Below are 18,541 nucleotides of genomic sequence, written 5' to 3' on the forward strand. Positions count from 1 at the left end.
ACTGGCAGGTCTCAGCTTGGCAAAGGGGGCAGTGCATGCTATAAATTCTGCAGGGTGCCCAAACTTTTGCAGACGCCATTTTTTTGTTTTCTGTTATTTTGAAAGTGTAAATGATGGAAATAAAATCTAACTTTTGTTGACATATTATAAGAATGTCTAATCTGTAATTTGATGCCTTTTGGAGATTTTTCCATATTTTCTTGGCTTCTTTATGCACATTAATACCAATTTTTAGCTGGGGTGCCCAAACTTTCGATCCCCACTGTATGAAAAAGGATCCACAAAGCACTATGGCATTGCCACTTTCCAGAGTTACTAACATCCCCCTTTGTTTTTTGAGTTTTGTGTCCTTTTGTCTTTCCATCTTTTTCTTGTCATTTCTATACACTCTTAAGTCTAAGAAATAAATATTTAATATATGAAAAAGGACTCCCACTGCACTATGAAATTCCCCTTTGTTTTTTGGAGTTTTCTATTTTGTCTTTCTTTTTTTTATACAATCTTAGTTTTGCCTATAAATATTTAATATATGAAAAAGGATCCACAAAGCACCATGGCATTGCCACTTTCCTGAGTTAGTAACATCGCCCTTTGTTTTTTGAGTTTTGTGTCTATTTTGTCTCTTTCTCTTCTTTATACAATCTTACTTTACCAATAAATATTTTATATATGACAAAGGATCCCCAAAGCACTATGACATTGGCACTTTCAGTGTTAGTAACATTCCTCTTAGTTTTTTGAGTTTTGTGTCTATTTTGTTTTTCTTTCTCTTCTTTATACAACCTTAGTTCACCAATAAATATTTAATATATGAAAAAGAATCCACAAAGCACCAGGCATTGCCAATTTACTGAGTTAGTGACATCCCCCTTGGTTTTTTGAGTTTTGTATCTATTTTGTCTTTCTTTCTCTTCTTTATACAATCTTACTTTACCAATAAATATTTAATATATGAAAAAGGACTCCCACTGCGCTATGAAACCCCCTTTGTTTTTTGGAGGTTTCTATCTATTTTGTTTTTCTTTCTCTTCTTTATACAATTTTAGTTTACCAATAAATATTTAATATATGAAAAAGGATCCCCAAAGCACTATGGCATTGGTACGTTCCAGTGTTAGTAACATTCCTCTTTGTGTTTTTGAGTTTTGTGTCCTTTGTTTTTCCATCTTTTTCTTGTCATTCTATACATTCTTAAGTCTAACAAATAAATATTTAACATATGAAAAAGGACTCCCACTGCACTATGAAATTCCCCTTTGTTTTTTTTGTATCCTGTTTATTTTGCCTTTCTTTTCTTTATACAATCTTAGTTTTGCCTATAAATATTTAATATATGAAAAAGGATCCACAAAGCACCATGGCATTGCCACTTTTTCCTGAGTTAGTAACATCCCCCTTTGTTTTTTGAGTTTTGTGTCTATTTTGTCTTTCTTTCTCTTCTTTATACAATCTTAGTTTTACTAATAAATATTTAAAATATGAAAAAGGTTCCACAAAGCACCATGGTATTGCCACTTTCCAGTGTTAGTAACACTCCTCTTTGTTTTTTGAGTTTTGTGTCTATTTTGTCTTTCTTTTTCTTCTTTATACAATCTTACTTTACCAATAAATATTTAATATATGAAAAAGGATCCCCAAAGCACTATGGCATTGGCACTTTCCAGTGTTAGTAACATTCCTCTTTGTGTTTTTGAGTTTTGTGTCCTTTGTCTTTCCATCTTTTTCTTGCCATTTCTATACATTCGTAAGTCTAACAAATAAATATTTAATATATGAAAAAGGACTCCCACTGCACAATGACATTCCCCTTTGTTTTTTTTTTGTTTTCTGTCTATTTTGTCTTTCTTTTCTTTATACAATCTTAGTTTTACCAATAAATATTTAATATATGAAAAAGGATCCCCAAAGCACTATGGCATTGCCACTTTCCCAAGTTAGTAACATCCCTCTCCCTTTGTTTTTTGAGTTTTGTGTCTATTTTGTCTTTCTTTCTCTTCTTTATACAATGTTACTTTACCAATAAATATTTAATATATGAAAAAGGATCCCCAAAGCACTATGGCATTGGCACTTTCCAGTGTTAGTAACATTCCTCTTTGCATTTTTGAGTTTTTTGTCCTTTGTCTTTCTATTTTTCTCTTATCATTTGTATACAATCTTAGTTTCACCAGTAAATATTTCATATATAAAAAAGGATCCCTTTGTTCTCTAAGGTTTTGAATCTGTTTCTGTCTTTTCCGTTTACCCTCTCTATACAATCTTAAGTGTAACATATACATATTTAATATATGAAAAAGGATTCCCAAAGCACTATGACATTCATCTTTGTTTTTTGAGTTTATTGTATATTTGGTCTTTCTTTTCTTTATACAATTTTAGTTTTATCATTAGATATTTAATATATGAAAAAGGATTCCCAAAGCACTATGACATTCATCTTTGTTTTTTGAGTTTATTGTGTATTTGGTCTTTCTTTTCTTTATACAATTTTAGTTTTATCATTAGATATTTAATATATGAAAAAGGATTCCCAAAGCACTATGAAATTTATCTTTGTTTTTTGAGTTTATTGTGTATTTTGTCTTTCTTTTCTTTATACAATTTTAGTTTTACCATTAGATATTTAATATATGAAAAAGGATTCCCACTGCACTATGACATTCATCTTTGTTTTTTGAGTTTATTGTGTATTTGGTCTTTCGTTTCTTTATACAATTTGAGTTTTACCATTAGATATTTAATATATGAAAAAGGATTCCCAAAGCACTATGACATTCATCTTTGTTTTTTGAGTTTATTGTGTATTTGGTCTTTCTTTTCTTTATACAATTTTAGTTTTACCATTAGATATTTAATATATGAAAAAGGGTTCCCACTGCACTATGACATTCATCTTTGTTTTTTGAGTTGATTGTGTATTTTGTTTTTCATTTCTTTATACAATTTTAGTTTTACCATTAGATATTTAATATATGAAAAAGGATTCCCAAAGCACTATGAAATTTATCTTTGTTTTTTGAGTTTATTGTGTATTTGGTCTTTCTTTTCTTTATACAATTTTAGTTTTACCATTAGATATTTAATATATGAAAAAGGATTCCCACTGCACTATGACATTCATCTTTGTTTTTTGAGTTTATTGTGTATTTTGTCTTTCGTTTCTTTATACAATTTGAGTTTTACCATTAGATATTTAATATATGAAAAAGGATTCCCAAAGCACTATGACATTCATCTTTGTTTTTTGAGTTTATTGTGTATTTGGTCTTTTTTTTCTTTATACAATTTTAGTTTTACCATTAGATATTTAATATATGAAAAAGGATTCCCACTGCACTATGACATTCATCTTTGTTTTTTGAGTTTATTGTGTATTTTGTCTTTCGTTTCTTTATACAATTTTAGTTTTACCATTAGATATTTAATATATGAAAAAGGATTCCCAAAGCACTATGACATTCATCTTTGTTTTTTGAGTTTATTGTGTATTTGGTCTTTCTTTTCTTTATACAATTTTAGTTTTACCATTAGATATTTAATATATGAAAAAGGATTCCCAAAGCACTATGACATTCATCTTTGTTTTTTGAGTTTATTGTGTATTTGGTCTTTCTTTTCTTTATACAATTTTAGTTTTACCATTAGATATTTAATATATGAAAAAGGATTCCCAAAGCACTATGACATTCATCTTTGTTTTTTGAGTTTATTGTGTATTTGGTCTTTCTTTTCTTTATACAATTTTAGTTTTACCATTAGATATTTAATATATGAAAAAGGATTCCCACTGCACTATGACATTCATCTTTGTTTTTTGAGTTTATTGTGTATTTGGTCTTTCGTTTCTTTATACAATTTTAGTTTTACCATTAGATATTTAATATATGAAAAAGGATTCCCAAAGCACTATGACATTCATCTTTGTTTTTTGAGTTTATTGTGTATTTTGTCTTTCGTTTCTTTATACAATTTGAGTTTTACCATTAGATATTTAATATATGAAAAAGGATTCCCACTGCACTATGACATTCATCTTTGTTTTTTGAGTTGATTGTGTATTTTGTTTTTCATTTCTTTATACAATTTTAGTTTTATCTTTAGATATTTAATATATGAAAAAGGATTCCCAAAGCACTATGACATGCATTTTTGTTTTTTGAGTTTATTGTGTATTTGGTCTTTCTTTTCTTTATACAATTTGAGTTTTACCATTAGATATTTAATATATGAAAACAAATTCCCAAAGCACTATGGCATTGCCACTTTCCAGTATCTGTGGCATTCACCTTTGTATTTTAAGGTTTTGTATCTGTTTTTATCTTTCTTTTTTTCTCTTGCTCTTCCTCTCTCTCTATATATATATAATCTTTTATTTTTTTTAATCTAAAAAACAGGAGACCATAACAAAACAGATGTTTATATTTACTTATTTAGTTACAAAAAAAAATGTACCCTTATTTCCATTTAAACTTGCTTAAAATGTTTGCTGTTGAACCTCCTTCTTTCCTTTCACCTCAGTTGTCATTCTTGCGATTTTTGTTTCTGGCTGTCTTTTAGAATGTTACTTTTATTAATCACAGTTAATGACATCTGAACACGAGCACCAAAACATTTTAACAGGTTTGTTTCGGAGAGTCTGACAGCTGTTATTTTTTTTTTTTCTCCTTTTTTTTTTGTGAAATTCTGTTCAACGTATGCTAATCCTTTTTTTTTTTTCTGACAAGAATTTTACAGTTAAAGTTGTTGAGATCAATTTGTCAAAAATGCGCACTGGCAGTAATAAAAAAGAAAAAAAAGAAAAGAAAGAAAAACCTTTCGTTTTTCTGCTTTTACAAATTCTACTTTGACAATAGTCTTTTAATAGAGAGATGAACACAAAAACTTCAGAGCGCATTTCTTTTAACAATGTATTTTAATTAAATGTTAATTAAAGGAAATCTAAAGCTATTTTTTTTTTTTTACATTTTGGATAAAGTGGGAGAGGGTTGGCGTCTCTGTCAGGAATGTATTGCGTACTGTCTTCTCTTTTTATAGAGGAGTGTTGGGAGAACGAGAGCCCCGCAACGTTTACTTCAGCCAACTCTTTTTGCGTCTTAATTCTAAACCCAACTTTTTAAATTTTTTGTTTTAATTGATTAATTTAATTTTAAATATTGTCATTTATTTTTTTTTAATTTTTGAGGGTAAAGGTCTGCCTTGAGCTGTAGGTATCCTATCAGTGAGATGAATCTTCATGTTCTGCCTTGTAGACCCAATAGGTAAAAAAAGAGGAAGTCTTGGCCAATTGTCAACAGAACGGGAAGCTTTTCCCCTCTTCTCCTGTCCCGATGATGGCTTTAAAATTTGGATTTCCCATATATTTTTTTTTTTTTTTAGACAATGGTCACCTACAGCAGCACTGAACCGCTTGAGTGGATGAGGAAAGGTGGTATGAGTTTTTGGAGACTCTGTCTACAGAGCTAACCCAACGGGGGCCAAGAAATTGTTTGCTAGAAGATTGAGGGAGGGAATCTTCCTAATGGGATACAGGCAGCAAAAATATTTAAATCCACTTTAAAAATAAAACATCATATGCTCTCGAAATTTGGATTTGGCACCAAGATCAAAAAAAAGGAGATGGCCAAAGTAAATAGGATTCCATGCTAACCGTAGTACAGTGAAGGAAATGCGTATTTGCTCCCCGGCTGATGTTCACACAGAAATGATCGGTCTAAAAGTCGAATGTTCAGTGTATTGTAACACTGAGAGACAGAATAGCAACAACAAATTCAGCAGAAATGCATGTCTAACAAATGATGACTGATCTGCATGTTCATGAGGGAATTAAGTATTTGATCCCCTATCATTCAGCAGAATTTCTGGCTACCAGGTGTCTATCATACAGGTAACAAGCTGAGATTAGAAGCAGTCTCTTAAAGGGAGTGCTGCTAATCTAATTTTGTTACCTGTATAAAAGACACCTGTCCACAGGAGCAATCAAACCATCAGATTCCAAACTCTCCACCATGCCAAAGACCAAAGAGCTGTCCAAGGATGTCAGGGACAAGATGATAGACCTACACAAGGCTGGACTGGGCTACCAAACTATGGCCAAGCAGCTTGGTGAGAAGGTGACAACAGTTGGTGCAATCATTCACAAATGGAAGAAACACAAAACAAGTGTCAGTCTCCCTAGGTCTGGTGCACCATGCACGATCTCACCTCGTGGAGTGTCAATGATCATGAGAACAGTGAGGAATCATCCCAGAACTACATACACATGAGGATCTTGTCAATGATCTCCAGGCAGGACTGAAATCCTGCAGTGCCTGCAAGGTCCCTCTGCTCAAGAAAGCACATGTCCAGGCTTGTCTGAGGTCTGCCACTGAACATCTGAATGATGCAGAGGAGGACTGGTTGAAGGTGTTGTGGTCAGATGAGACCAAAATCCAGCTCTTTGGCATTAACTCAACTCGCTGTGTTTGGAGGAGAAGAAATGCTGCCTATGACCCCAAGAACACCATCCCAACTGTGAAACATGGTGGTGGAAACATTCTGCTTTGGGGGTGTTTTTCTGCTAAGGGGACAGGACAACTGCACCGCATCAAAGGGACCATGGACGTGGCAATGTACCGCCATATCTTGGGTGAGAACCTTCTTCCCTCAGCCAGGGCATTGAAAATGGGTGGTGGATGGGTGTTTCAGCATGACAATGACCCAAAACACACGGCCAAGGCAACAAAGGAGTGGCTCAAGAAGAAGCACATTAAGGTCCTGGAGTGGCCTAGCCAGTCTCCAGACCTTCATCCAATTGAAATTCTGTGGAGGGAGCTGAAAGTTCGAGTTACCAAACGTCAGCCACCAAACCTTAATGACTTGGAGAGGATCTGCCAAGAGGAGTGGGCCAAAATCCCTCCTGAGATGTGTGCGAACCTGGGGGCCAACTCCAGGAAACGTCTGACCTCTGTGATTGCCAACAAGGGATTTGCCACCAAGTACTAAGTCATGTTTTGTGAAGGGGATCAAATCCTTATTTCCCTCATGAACATGCAGATCAGTCATCATTTGTTAGAAGCATTTCTGCTGAATTTGTTGTTGCTATCTGTCCCCCAGTGTTACAATACACCGAACATTCGATTTTTAGACCGATCATTTGTTTGTGAGGGGCGAACATTCAACATCAGCAGAGGAGCAAATACACATTTCCTTCACTGTATATTATCTCTTCTTCTCCACACAGCGTTGGCTATACTAGGTAGTAAGACTTCAAAATTGTATCGGAATTCTGCGTGCGTTTTAGAAAGAAAAAATGGCCATCCTCATAAATATTTAAAATAGAAAGTCATTTTTTTAAATATAGCTGATGCTAAAGCAATGTCGCTATCTTTTCCAGTGTTATTAACACCCCCCACCCCTATTTTGTGAGTTTTATGTCCTTTTTTGATCTTTCTCTTTACACAATCTCAGCTTCACAAATAAATATTTAAGATATGAAAAAGGATTCCCAAAGCACTATGACATTGACACTTTCCAGAGTTAGTAACACTCCCCCTTTTTTTTTTTTCTAAGGTTTTGTATCTGTTTTTGTTTTTTTTTCTCTTTATACCATATTTATTTACAAAAATATGTATTCAATATATATGAAAAAGGATTCCCAAAGCACTATGAAATTGCCAGTTTCCAGTGTTAACATTCCAGTGTTCATTTTCCAGTTTAGTGTAACACTCCCTTTTGTTTTTTTTCTAAGGTTTTGTATCTGTTTTTGTTTTTTTTCTCTTTATACCATATTTATTTACAAAAATATGTATTCAATATATGAAAAAGGATTCCCAAAGCACTATGACATTGACACTTTCCAGAGTTAGTAACACTCCCCCTTTTTTTTTTTTTCTAAGGTTTTGTATCTGTTTTTGTTTTTTTTTCTCTTTATACCATATTTATTTACAAAAATATGTATTCAATATATATGAAAAAGGATTCCCAAAGCACTATGAAATTGCCAGTTTCCAGTGTTAACATTCCAGTGTTCATTTTCCAGTTTAGTGTAACACTCCCTTTTGTTTTTTTTCTAAGGTTTTGTATCTGTTTTTGTTTTTTTTCTCTTTATACCATATTTATTTACAAAAATACGTATTCAATATATATGAAAAAGGATTCCCAAAGCACTATGAAATTGCCAGTTTCCAGTGTTAACATTCCAGTGTTCATTTTCCAGTTTAGTGAAACATTCCTCTTTGTTTTTTTTCTTTTGTTTGTTTGGTTTTCCATTTTCTTTCTATATTTCTCTTGCCTTTTCCATACAATCTTAGTTTAACCAATAAATATTTGCTATATGGAGAAAGGATTCACAAAGCATTATGGCCAGTGTTAGGAATATCACCCTTTGCTTTTCTGAGAATTTGTATTTGTTTTTTGTCTTTTTCTCTTGCTCTTTTTATGCCATCTTCGTTTTACAAATAAATATAAAAATAAATATACGGTAAAGGGTTCTCAAAGTACTTTGACATTGTAGTAATCCCTTTATTTTTTATTTAGCTTTGTGTACATTATTTCTCACAAATTGTGTACAAATTTATCACTTTTACTTTTTTTTTTTACACCATCATAGTTACCAATGAATATATTTGACAAAGGATTCCCAAAGCACTTTCCAGTATTAGTTTCACTTTCCTTTGTTTTTCTAAGGTTTTGGTAAAGGTCTTTTCCTCTAGCTTTCTCTTTATACCAACTTTATTTTACAAATTAAATATGAATAATGATTTCTCAAGTACTTTCCCCTTTTTTTTTTCTGTTTTTTCTGTTTTTCTCACTCTCTTTATACAATCCTGGTTTTACAAACATTTCATATATAAAAAAGGATTGCAAAGGCACTATGGCAACGCCACCTTCCATTGTTGGTAACATTCTCCTTCATTTTCTGAGGTTTTGTTACTGTTTTTTTTATACTCTCTTTATACAATCTTAGTTTATCAAATAAATATTCAATGTACGAAAAAAGGTTTCCCAGAGCACCGCAGCAATGTTAGTAACATTGTCCTTTGTTACCTCAGGATATTGTTGAAAACTACAGAATTCAGCAAACTGAGCTTGTTAAGAAGGCCAGTGAGATGAAGAAACTTTACGCTGAAGTTTTGGTAAGTGGCATTCGGTTTTTTATTTTATTAGTGTATTTTTTTACTGATGTGAGATATCAGGCTTTGCCTTTAAAGGAGCCCCTCCAACAAGAACATTGAACATTTATTTGCTTTTTTTTTTAAATTATATAATAAATATAATTATAATAAAAATAACAAAATAATAATACGTCTTCTTATTACTATTATTTAATAAATATGATATAAATAATAATAATAATAATAAATATAAATATTATATAAATATAATATAATATTAACCCCTTCACGCGCCTCCCGGCCGTTTAAGAGTTTCAGAAGCCGGGAGGTGGGGCGGGGTTTAGGGTCATGTGACCGCCGTGACTCGTCATCATGGCGGTCACATGATTGGGAAAGGTCCTGATCGAAAGAGGAGATCGGGACATTTCCGTGAGTATCGGACATGTGTGCTGGGTGCGTGCAGGGTGCGCGCTCTTGGCACATATGTCCTTTTTTAATAGAACGCAAATGTGATACCACCTACCTGGAGCACATAGGGGGACCCCTAGTGGAAGAGGACCACCTACACCAGCCTCATACCAAACAGAGGGAGGACCACCCACTATCAGATGACATCTGGATTTTTTATACACAAAAGCGCATTTAATATGCGCGTCCGGTGAGTGCGCATTGCCTTATCACTACTACACGGATACCGGACTTCTGTGTCACCTGAGCATCTTTATATTGATTTCCTGGACCATTTCTTCGTTTTTGAACTTTTATATATTTATACATCTAGATTTTACTAAGGATCAATCTTCATTCTAATACATATATTTGTTTTTATTAGTTTATTATTATTTAGCGCTGCACTTTATATATAGCAAATGTGCGGCCGCTCGGCCTCTAGGCCCATTTGCATTCGGCCGGCGTGAAGAGGTTAAGATGAAAAATACAGCATATGAGATGTTAGGTTCACTTTATTTGCTTTTTTTATAATTATATAATAAATATAATTATAATAAAAATAACAAAATAATAATACTTATTATTATTTAATAAATATAATGTAAATACACAATAATAATAATAATAATAAATATACTAATAATAATACTACTACTACTAATAATAATAAATATAATAATACCAAGATGAAAGATACAGCATATGAGATGTTAGGTTGACTTTATTTTCTTTTTCAAAGATCCACACAGGATCGTCCTATAAGTTATGTAGAAATCGCTCAGCCCACGCCTGTCCATTACCTTTCATATTCTGCATTAAGTGTCCCCAATATGCCTGTCGGTCCTCCTCAGCGTTCCCGTCACACAGGGAAGGAAGTTTTTGGCAGCTTGCCTCTTCACAGTTGGGACGTTGGCTGTCAATTGAAAGCAGAATTGAATAAATTGCGCCCTGCAAATTGCCCGCCGCGTCATTTTACCGAGCAGAGAAGCCAGTCGGCAAACATTTACAAACCAATCCAAGAAGCCGTCACTGTCGGAGTTCAGTGTCAGGGCCGGCGTTCTGTTTTTTGATGTTCTTCCCGAATTGGAGCTGTAATACGGTCTTGTTATGTTTATGCCCTACAGCAAAAGTTCGGGGAAGCCGAAGACCAGGATTCACAGGAGCTCTTCGGCTGGATCGGTACCTTCATAAAAGAATTTCAGAGCGCCAACACGGACATCAGGCTTCTGCAGAGATGACAGTTCTTTCAATTGCCTCTGACAGAAAACAATAACCTTCTTCTATCTGCTGCGTTTTTGTTTTTGTTTTTTTTTACCTTCACTGAATTGTTCAGGACTAAGCGTGACGCCAATCCAACATTTGTACATTCACGTTCTCTTCTGTCAGAGTCTTTCTTACCAAGTTGGAAATGGACTCGGCTCAAAGAAAGTCAACAGAATGGAAACTGAAATTGAAGACTTGAAGAACTCACATGGTTTTCCAGTTCAGGGCAGGGTCATTACAACGGTGGTGGGGTGAGGGTGGTTGGGTGGTGGGGGATGAAGGGACAGGAGCCCCAGGCATGTGTTGGAGGAGCACCATGTGGCAGGCAGCGCTATCCTCAACGCCCAAATTCTGACAACTAGCAGGCTTCAACTTCATGTTTACCAAGGTCCCACCACCCTACCCCTGATGACTGGAAAAACATACCTTGCATGTCCAACCACCTCCTAGCTGTTAGAAATCAAGCCATTGGCCACACATGTGCACACTCAAGGTGGTGAAAAGAGGCCACAGGGTGGTAAGCCCAGTCTTCATCATGCATAGCCTTGGGATGAGGGGTGCAATTCTACATCCTTGCCCTAGGTGCTGGTCCAACCCCATCTTGGTACTAGTCCAAGGCATTTGACTTTCATGCAGACCCAGGTCTAGGTCACCCCTAGTTGATAGTGAATTTGTGTTCTATGAACACCAGATTCTGAACCCCGTGAATATGCAGGCGTGTCATTCCCACCCCTGCCCACAGCAAACTCTTGCTGCCTCTCCAGGAGGGGAGTGGCACAGCAGAGTCACGTGACAAGAAGGTCTAGTCCAATCTCATGTTGGAGCTTCCAATTTAAGCTGCAGTGGGTTAAAATGTTTCCTGCATAGCTTGAACATTTCATTGGTTGTGCTCCTTAAAGAGACTCTGTCACCGAGGCCATTAATGGCAGTGACACCTAAACCTGGCAGCCTCCTCTGGAAAGATATACTCACCCATCTGTACACCCTGTCTCCTATCTCTAACAAAGTGGGGGTTCAAAAAAAGCATATTACCTCCCTCAAGTGCACCTAAGAACCCAACTATTAGAACACTGTTGTGTTGAGAGCCAATCAAGTCATTCACCTTGCCGAGCTCCATCATTGGAGCTTTCACAAAAAGGACCCCTTCAGGGTCAAGGTGGTGAGGAATTGGGGGTCAGCTGGGTTCTTGTGTCATTCACCATGCCGAGCTCCATCATTGGAGCTTTCACAAGGTGGACCCCTTCAGGGTCAAGGTGGTGAGGAATTGGGGGTCAGCTGGGTTCCTGTGTCATTCACCTTGCGAGCTCCATCATTGGAGCTTTCACAAGGTGAACCCCTTCAGGGTCAAGGTGGTGAGGAATTGGGGGTTAGCTGGGTTCTTGTGTCATTCACCTTGCTGAGCTCCATCATTGGAGCTTTCACAAGGTGGACCCCTTCAGGGTCAAGGTGGTGAGGAATCGGGGGTCAGCTGGGTTCTTGTGGGTGGTTGGCTGTCACCCTGCTCTGAATGCCTCTATAAAGTATAGTGGTTGATTTACTATAAAGGAGCATGTTGACTCACAGAGAACCTTCACTCTGGAATAGAGAACAGGATCCCGAGTGAACTGGGAAGAGGTGAACATCCAAAGCTTGGTAACAAGTGGTTGCAGGTTGGGATCAAGCAGATACATAGTCGAGGAACAAGCCAAGGGTTGGTAACAAGTGGTTGCAGGTTGGGATCAAGCAGATACATAGTTGAGGAACAAGCCAAGGTCGGTAACAAGTGGTTGCAGGTTGGGATCAAGCAGATACATAGTTGAGGAACAAGCCAAGGTTGGTAACAAGTGGTTGCAGGTTGGGATCAAGCAGATACATAGTTGAGGAACAAGCCAAGGTCGGTAACAAGTGGTTGCAGGATGAGATCAAGCAGATACATAGTCGAAGAACAAGCCAATGTCGGTAACAAGTGGTAGTGAAGATACGGATGGCAGCAGGGCAAAAGAAACAAGGCTGAAGGGGCGTACAATCTAAGGTCCCTAACTCACATTCATACATACACATACTAGGGACAATATAGACAGGAGCCAATTAACCTACCAGCATGTCTTTGGAGTGTGGGAGGAAACTGGAGTACCCAGAGGAAACCCACGCAGGCACAGGGAGAACATGCAAACTCCAGGCAGGAGGTGCCATGGTTGGGATTCAAACCAACGACCCTAGTACTGCCAGGCGGAAGTGCTAACCATTTAGCCACTGTGCTGCCCATTTTGTAAATGCATTCCAAGATTTGTGTTTTTAAAAACATACAGTGTATTTGAAATGTATTTTTAAAAATATATTTTTTATAAATTAAATATCTTTTGAAATAGATTGAATATGGTCAAAATTGTAGCATTTCAAATATATGGCAATATATTTAGGAAGAGTATTTTTAAAATATATTTCACATATATTTTTCTCTTCCATATGGGACGTAGCTTGGACATTGTAAATGCATTCCAAAAAAATGCAGATTTGTATTTTTAAAGACATATAGTATATTTGAAATGTATTTTTAAAAATATTTTTCCATATATTTTGTAATAAAAACGCATTTCAACATACAGTGTATATATATTTTGAAATATATTGAATACGGCCACAATTGTAGCATTTCAAGTATATGTCAATATATTAGGGCAGAATATTTTTAAAATATATTTCAAATATATTTTTCTTCCATGTGGGACTGTATATAAACTACTGCCTATGTATGTAGATGAACAAAGTGGGGCCAATAACTGTAGAGGCGATGGTAGATTGTAAGCTCCTTGGGGCAGGGTTGTATACGTGTGGTTAGACGAAGCTTTACAAATCAGATAGACACCAAGTGATGACAACATACTTCTCTCAGTTTAAATGTAATATATGTCAATCGTTTGAAAATAAATGGCTATGTTTCGATGAGCTCCTGGAATAGTTCTCATGCATAAACCGCTGCAGGATATTATTGTTATTTGGCTCTGGAAAAGATTTCATTTTAATTATTAACATTGTGTGATTAGGCAGAAGGCGGCGAGTACACCGCGCTTGTTTTGGCCGCAGGGTGCGCTCCATCCCGGCTCCGTTACATAAGGTAGTTAACTAGGCTGAAATAAAAGACACATGTCCATCAAACGCAAGCTCTACGATCCCCGGTAGTGTTGGTCCTGAGAAAGGCAATACAAAACCCCTGGGCTCAGTGTACTCCACAAGGAAAGAAGAATCTATGAGTGAACTAGCCAGGGTGGAGAATTTTTTTTTCTGGGGGTATGGGGTGTTCAGCCTTGGAGACAGAGGGAAAAAAAATTAGGTGGCACATAAATACAGGATTTAGGAGCGCAAAAATATACAGAGGACAGGGGTCATAAGTGGGTAACATGCAGGGTACAGGGGTCAGGAGTGGGTAACATGCAGGATACAGGGGTCAGGAGTGGGTAACATGCAGGTTATAGGGGTCAGGAGTGGGTAACACGCAGGGTACAGGGGTCAGGAGTGGGTAACACAAAGGGTACAGGGTTCAGGAGTGGGTAACACAAAGGGTACAGGGTTCAGGAGTGGGTAACACAAAGGGTACAGGGTTCAGGAGTGAGTAACGTACAAGGTACAGGCATCAGGTGTGGATAACACTCATGATAAGGGGGTCAGGAGTGGGTAACATACAGTGTACAGGGGTCAGGAGTGGGTAACATACAGGGTACAGGGGTCAGGAGTGGGTAACACACAGGGTACAGGGCTCAGGAGTGTATAATGTACAGCGTACAGGGGTCAGGAGTGGGTAACACACAGGGTACAGGGCTCAGGAGTGTATAATGTACAGCGTACAGGGGTCAGGAGTGGATAACACTGGATACGGGGGTCAGGTGTGGGTAACATAGAGTGTACAGGAGTCAGGAGTGGGTAACACACAGGGTACAGGTCTCAGGAGTGTGTAATATACAGCGTACAGGGGTCAGGAGTGGATAACACTCAGGATATAGGGGTTAGGTGTGGGTAACATATAGTGTACAGGGGTCAGGAGTGGGTAACTCATAGGGTTCAGGGGTCAGGAGTGTATAATGTACAGCATACAGGGGTCAGGAGTGGATAACACTCTGGATACGGGGGTCAGGTGTGGGTAACATAGAGTGTACAGGGCTCAGCAGTGTGTAATATACAGAGTACAGGGGTCAGGAGTGGATACCACACAGGGTACAGGGGTCAGGAGTGGGTAACACACAGAGTACAGGGGTCAGGAGTGGGTACCACACAGGGTACAGGGGTCAGGAGTGGGTACCACACAGGGTACAGGGGTCAGGAGTAAAGGGAGAGAGGAAAGAGGGTGCCACTAAGTACAGTATGATAAAAAAAACTTTATTGACAAACAGTAGAAATGCACTCACAGGACTAAATAAAGGTAAAGCATATCTGCATATCCGGAACGGAGGGCTCTCTTCTCCATCCTGTAGGGAAGCGCCAGTGGAAAAGTCCGATAGTAGAGCAGGAAGTGAAGTCCATAAATCATTCAATTATTTTTTAAGCACAAGCAGTTTAAGAAGGTATCAACGTTTCGCAGTCTCCTATACAGCAGAGCTCAGGCTAGGAGTGATGGAAGCAGCACAAGGAGCCAATCACTTGTTCTGCAGGGCTTATAAATTAACAAGGAATTGTTAATAACAAGGAATTTATTATTATTATTCTTATTTTAAATTAATTAACTTATTAAATGTAATAATTTAATCACTGTTACATTAAATTATGAATCAGTTACATTATTTTATTATTACATGGAATTATTAAATACTGTTAATAGCTTAGTATTCTATTTAAAAATATTAATTTAAAATGATGCTTAATAGCACAAACTAATATAACAATTTTATTTTATTATTATTATTTACAATTATTAATTAAATTATGAAATTGAGTCATTAAAGTACTGTTACATGATTAATTAGTTATGATTAAATAATGTCAGTAGCTTAATAATTATTAAGTATTCTTAAACTATTATACTGTGAAAAAGTATATATAGAATACATAAACATTTAAATAAATAAAGCAAGAAATAAATACATAAATATATATATATATATATATATATATATATATATATATATATATATATGTTCACAATCTTCTAATCAGATAAGTAGACAATATTTCTTTATAGCTGCAGGCTTTCCACAAATTGAAAAAACTCATATTTTTGTTTCCCTGCATCACAGAGAAATAGCTTAACAGCATTTCAGTTTATTTTTCTTATTTCTTTCATGAACTTCTTCTTTTTTTTTTTTTCTTTCCTAAATCAGATATATTGAAAATATATTTTATTTCTAAAGATCTTTGCTCTCCGCAGCAAGCAATCTCCTCTGTATCATCGTACTCCCTGATACACTTGAACCATCGGCTCCGAGCGCTAGGCCCTCTGCAGAGCGCCCGGTGAGAACGCAATCCTGCAGATGCCGTATTTCTTAGATTACAGTTCAAAGGGGCAAAATTCCCTGGCAGAGCGGAAAGCACCATCAAAGATAAATGGGCTCTGATAAATTCTCCTTATTTCTTGATCTCTCGTGTTTTATTACCTCTTTGTGGCCTGTATCTTTTTGCAATTTGGCTCAACCAGCCATGTCGCCTTCCAGAGGTAGAGTGCTTCTGTAAATAGATATATATATTTTTATATATATGTACATACATACATATATATATTTATTTTTTTTATATAGAAATATTTATATTTTATATATATATATATATAAATATATACACACACACACATATATTTACTGTATATTGCAAAAATATTACTTATTGCGTGTGTATTTATTTTTATATATATATATAAAATATTTATATATATATATATATATATATATATAATATAAATATTTATATATATATATATATATATATATAATATAATATAAAATATAAATATTTCTATTAAAAAAAAATAAAATATATATATATATATAATATAAATATTTGTTTTATATATCTATCTATATATATATATATATATATTTATAATATATATATATGTATATATGTACGCACACACACATATATATGTTTATTGTATATTGCAAAAATATTACTTAGAGGTGATGAAAGCTGAACTCCAGAACATATAACAGAGCTGTTTTACTTGCCGAACTATTTTGATTTCTGTCCACCCAGTCTTTACATTTACACAGCTCTGCCACACAATCCAGCCCTAGCTGGCAGGGCAGGAGGTTTGAAATTTCTCTGCTGCATTTAAGTAACAGGTCTTGTCCCTCCCCCAGCCTGTGATTGGATAGCGTAAGGATAAGCTTTAGACTGATGAGCTCATCTCTCTGTCACTCTGCCGTCTCCTCCTATCAGCATGCACTCCTGTAGAACAACCGACTGGCTCATTGTGCTGCTCCTCCCACTCTCAGTCTGACCTCTGCTGTACAGATGTGCTGTAAAGATGTGTAATCCATGTACTAGGGTGACAGTATGTATAAAAATAAATAAATACAAAAATTATAATATAAAAAAAATTAAAAATGTAAAACATTTTTTTAAATATTATAATTTTTTTTTTATAAAATAATTTTTTTTTTACCAAAAAGATAGCTGAATAGATTTTGGCCCAGATTTATGAAGAAAGATTATTGATTTCCAAAACACTTTTTTTCAAAATGTTTGGTCTTTTTTCATTTATACAGCAAAAAAAAAAAAAAAATCCCAGCGGTGAATAAATACCACCAAGAGAAAGTTTCATCTGTCTCAAAAAAAAGCTAAAAATGTCATATGAGTGCAGTGTTGCATGACTGCGCAATTGTCATTCAAAGTGTGACAGCGCTGAAAGCTGAAAATTGGCCTGGGCGGGAAGGGGGTGCAAGTGTCCGGACTGGAAATGAATCTCCTCTTCAGGGGAGTGGTGGATTGGGACGCAGATGTAAACCTGGCCATCTATTTTTGAGACACCTCAGAAGGAAGCCACCACTCTCCTCGCCCCTGGGCTGATCACCAGTCCAGATGACAGCACGACTGACTGATCCAGAGCCTAGCGGTCGTCCCTGGAATAGAGGAGAGCCGCTTCCGTCAGAGACTTTTCATACAGGATGTTTAGCTTTGTGATGGGCAGTGGCGTCCCTAGGAAGGTGCGGGGGGGGGGGGGGGGGTGCACCGGGTGACACCTACTGCATGGGGTGACACCATACCCGCTCCACAAAAAGGTAAGTTGTAAACAGGGGCGGACCGACCATTTGGAAACTTGGGCACTGCCCGAGGGCCCGGGGTCAGTAGGAGGCCCCATGAGATGCCCCTGGTACCTTTTTCATAGGCTTTTTTGAGTTTGGGCAAGGACACAGGGGCCCCATGATCCCCTATTGCCCGGGGGCCCCATGAGTTGTCAGTCCGCCCCTGGTTGTAAAGCAAGCCAATGATCCCCGCAGGATGGATCGGATCTGCGGATTGAGCATAATGGATCAGAGTCCGATCCATTATGCTCCCCAATCCGCAGATCCAATCCATCCTGCGGGGATCGTCGGCTTTCTTTACAACTTACCTTTTTTGTGGAGCGGGTCCAGTGTCACCCCCCGTATAGGTTGCATGCCGACGATCCCCGCATGATGGATCAGATCTGGGGTGGGAACGGTTAGGACATCAGTCCGCTGTTATTTACTCCCGGTGACCACCAGTACATCATTTCTAGTCTTGGTGTCACAAGATGTTGGCTTTGATTGGACCCCTATCGGGTGAAACCCGTAAGATGTAGACAAACTGCC

The 18,541-nt window shown here is 36.7% G+C and overlaps 1 protein-coding gene across 1 annotated transcript in view; it reads left to right on the forward strand.

The window, feature by feature from the left end:
- Positions 1–13,730, forward strand: part of LOC149432926 (uncharacterized) — a 123,695-nt gene extending 109,965 nt beyond the window's left edge. Inside the window, exons 16-17 of the mRNA XM_089664801.1 lie at positions 9,030–9,113; positions 10,667–13,730. Coding sequence (XP_089520927.1) covers positions 9,030–9,113; positions 10,667–10,780 — 198 coding nt within the window. The 3' untranslated portion in view covers positions 10,781–13,730. The remainder of the gene's footprint in view (positions 1–9,029; positions 9,114–10,666) is intronic.
- The last annotated feature ends 4,811 nt before the right edge of the window (positions 13,731–18,541 follow it).

This window comes from Staurois parvus, unplaced genomic scaffold (genome assembly GCF_062004578.1).
Source record: "Staurois parvus isolate SC_StPar_1 unplaced genomic scaffold, SC_StPar_1.0 ptg002046l, whole genome shotgun sequence".
Taxonomy (NCBI): Eukaryota; Metazoa; Chordata; class Amphibia; order Anura; family Ranidae; genus Staurois; species Staurois parvus.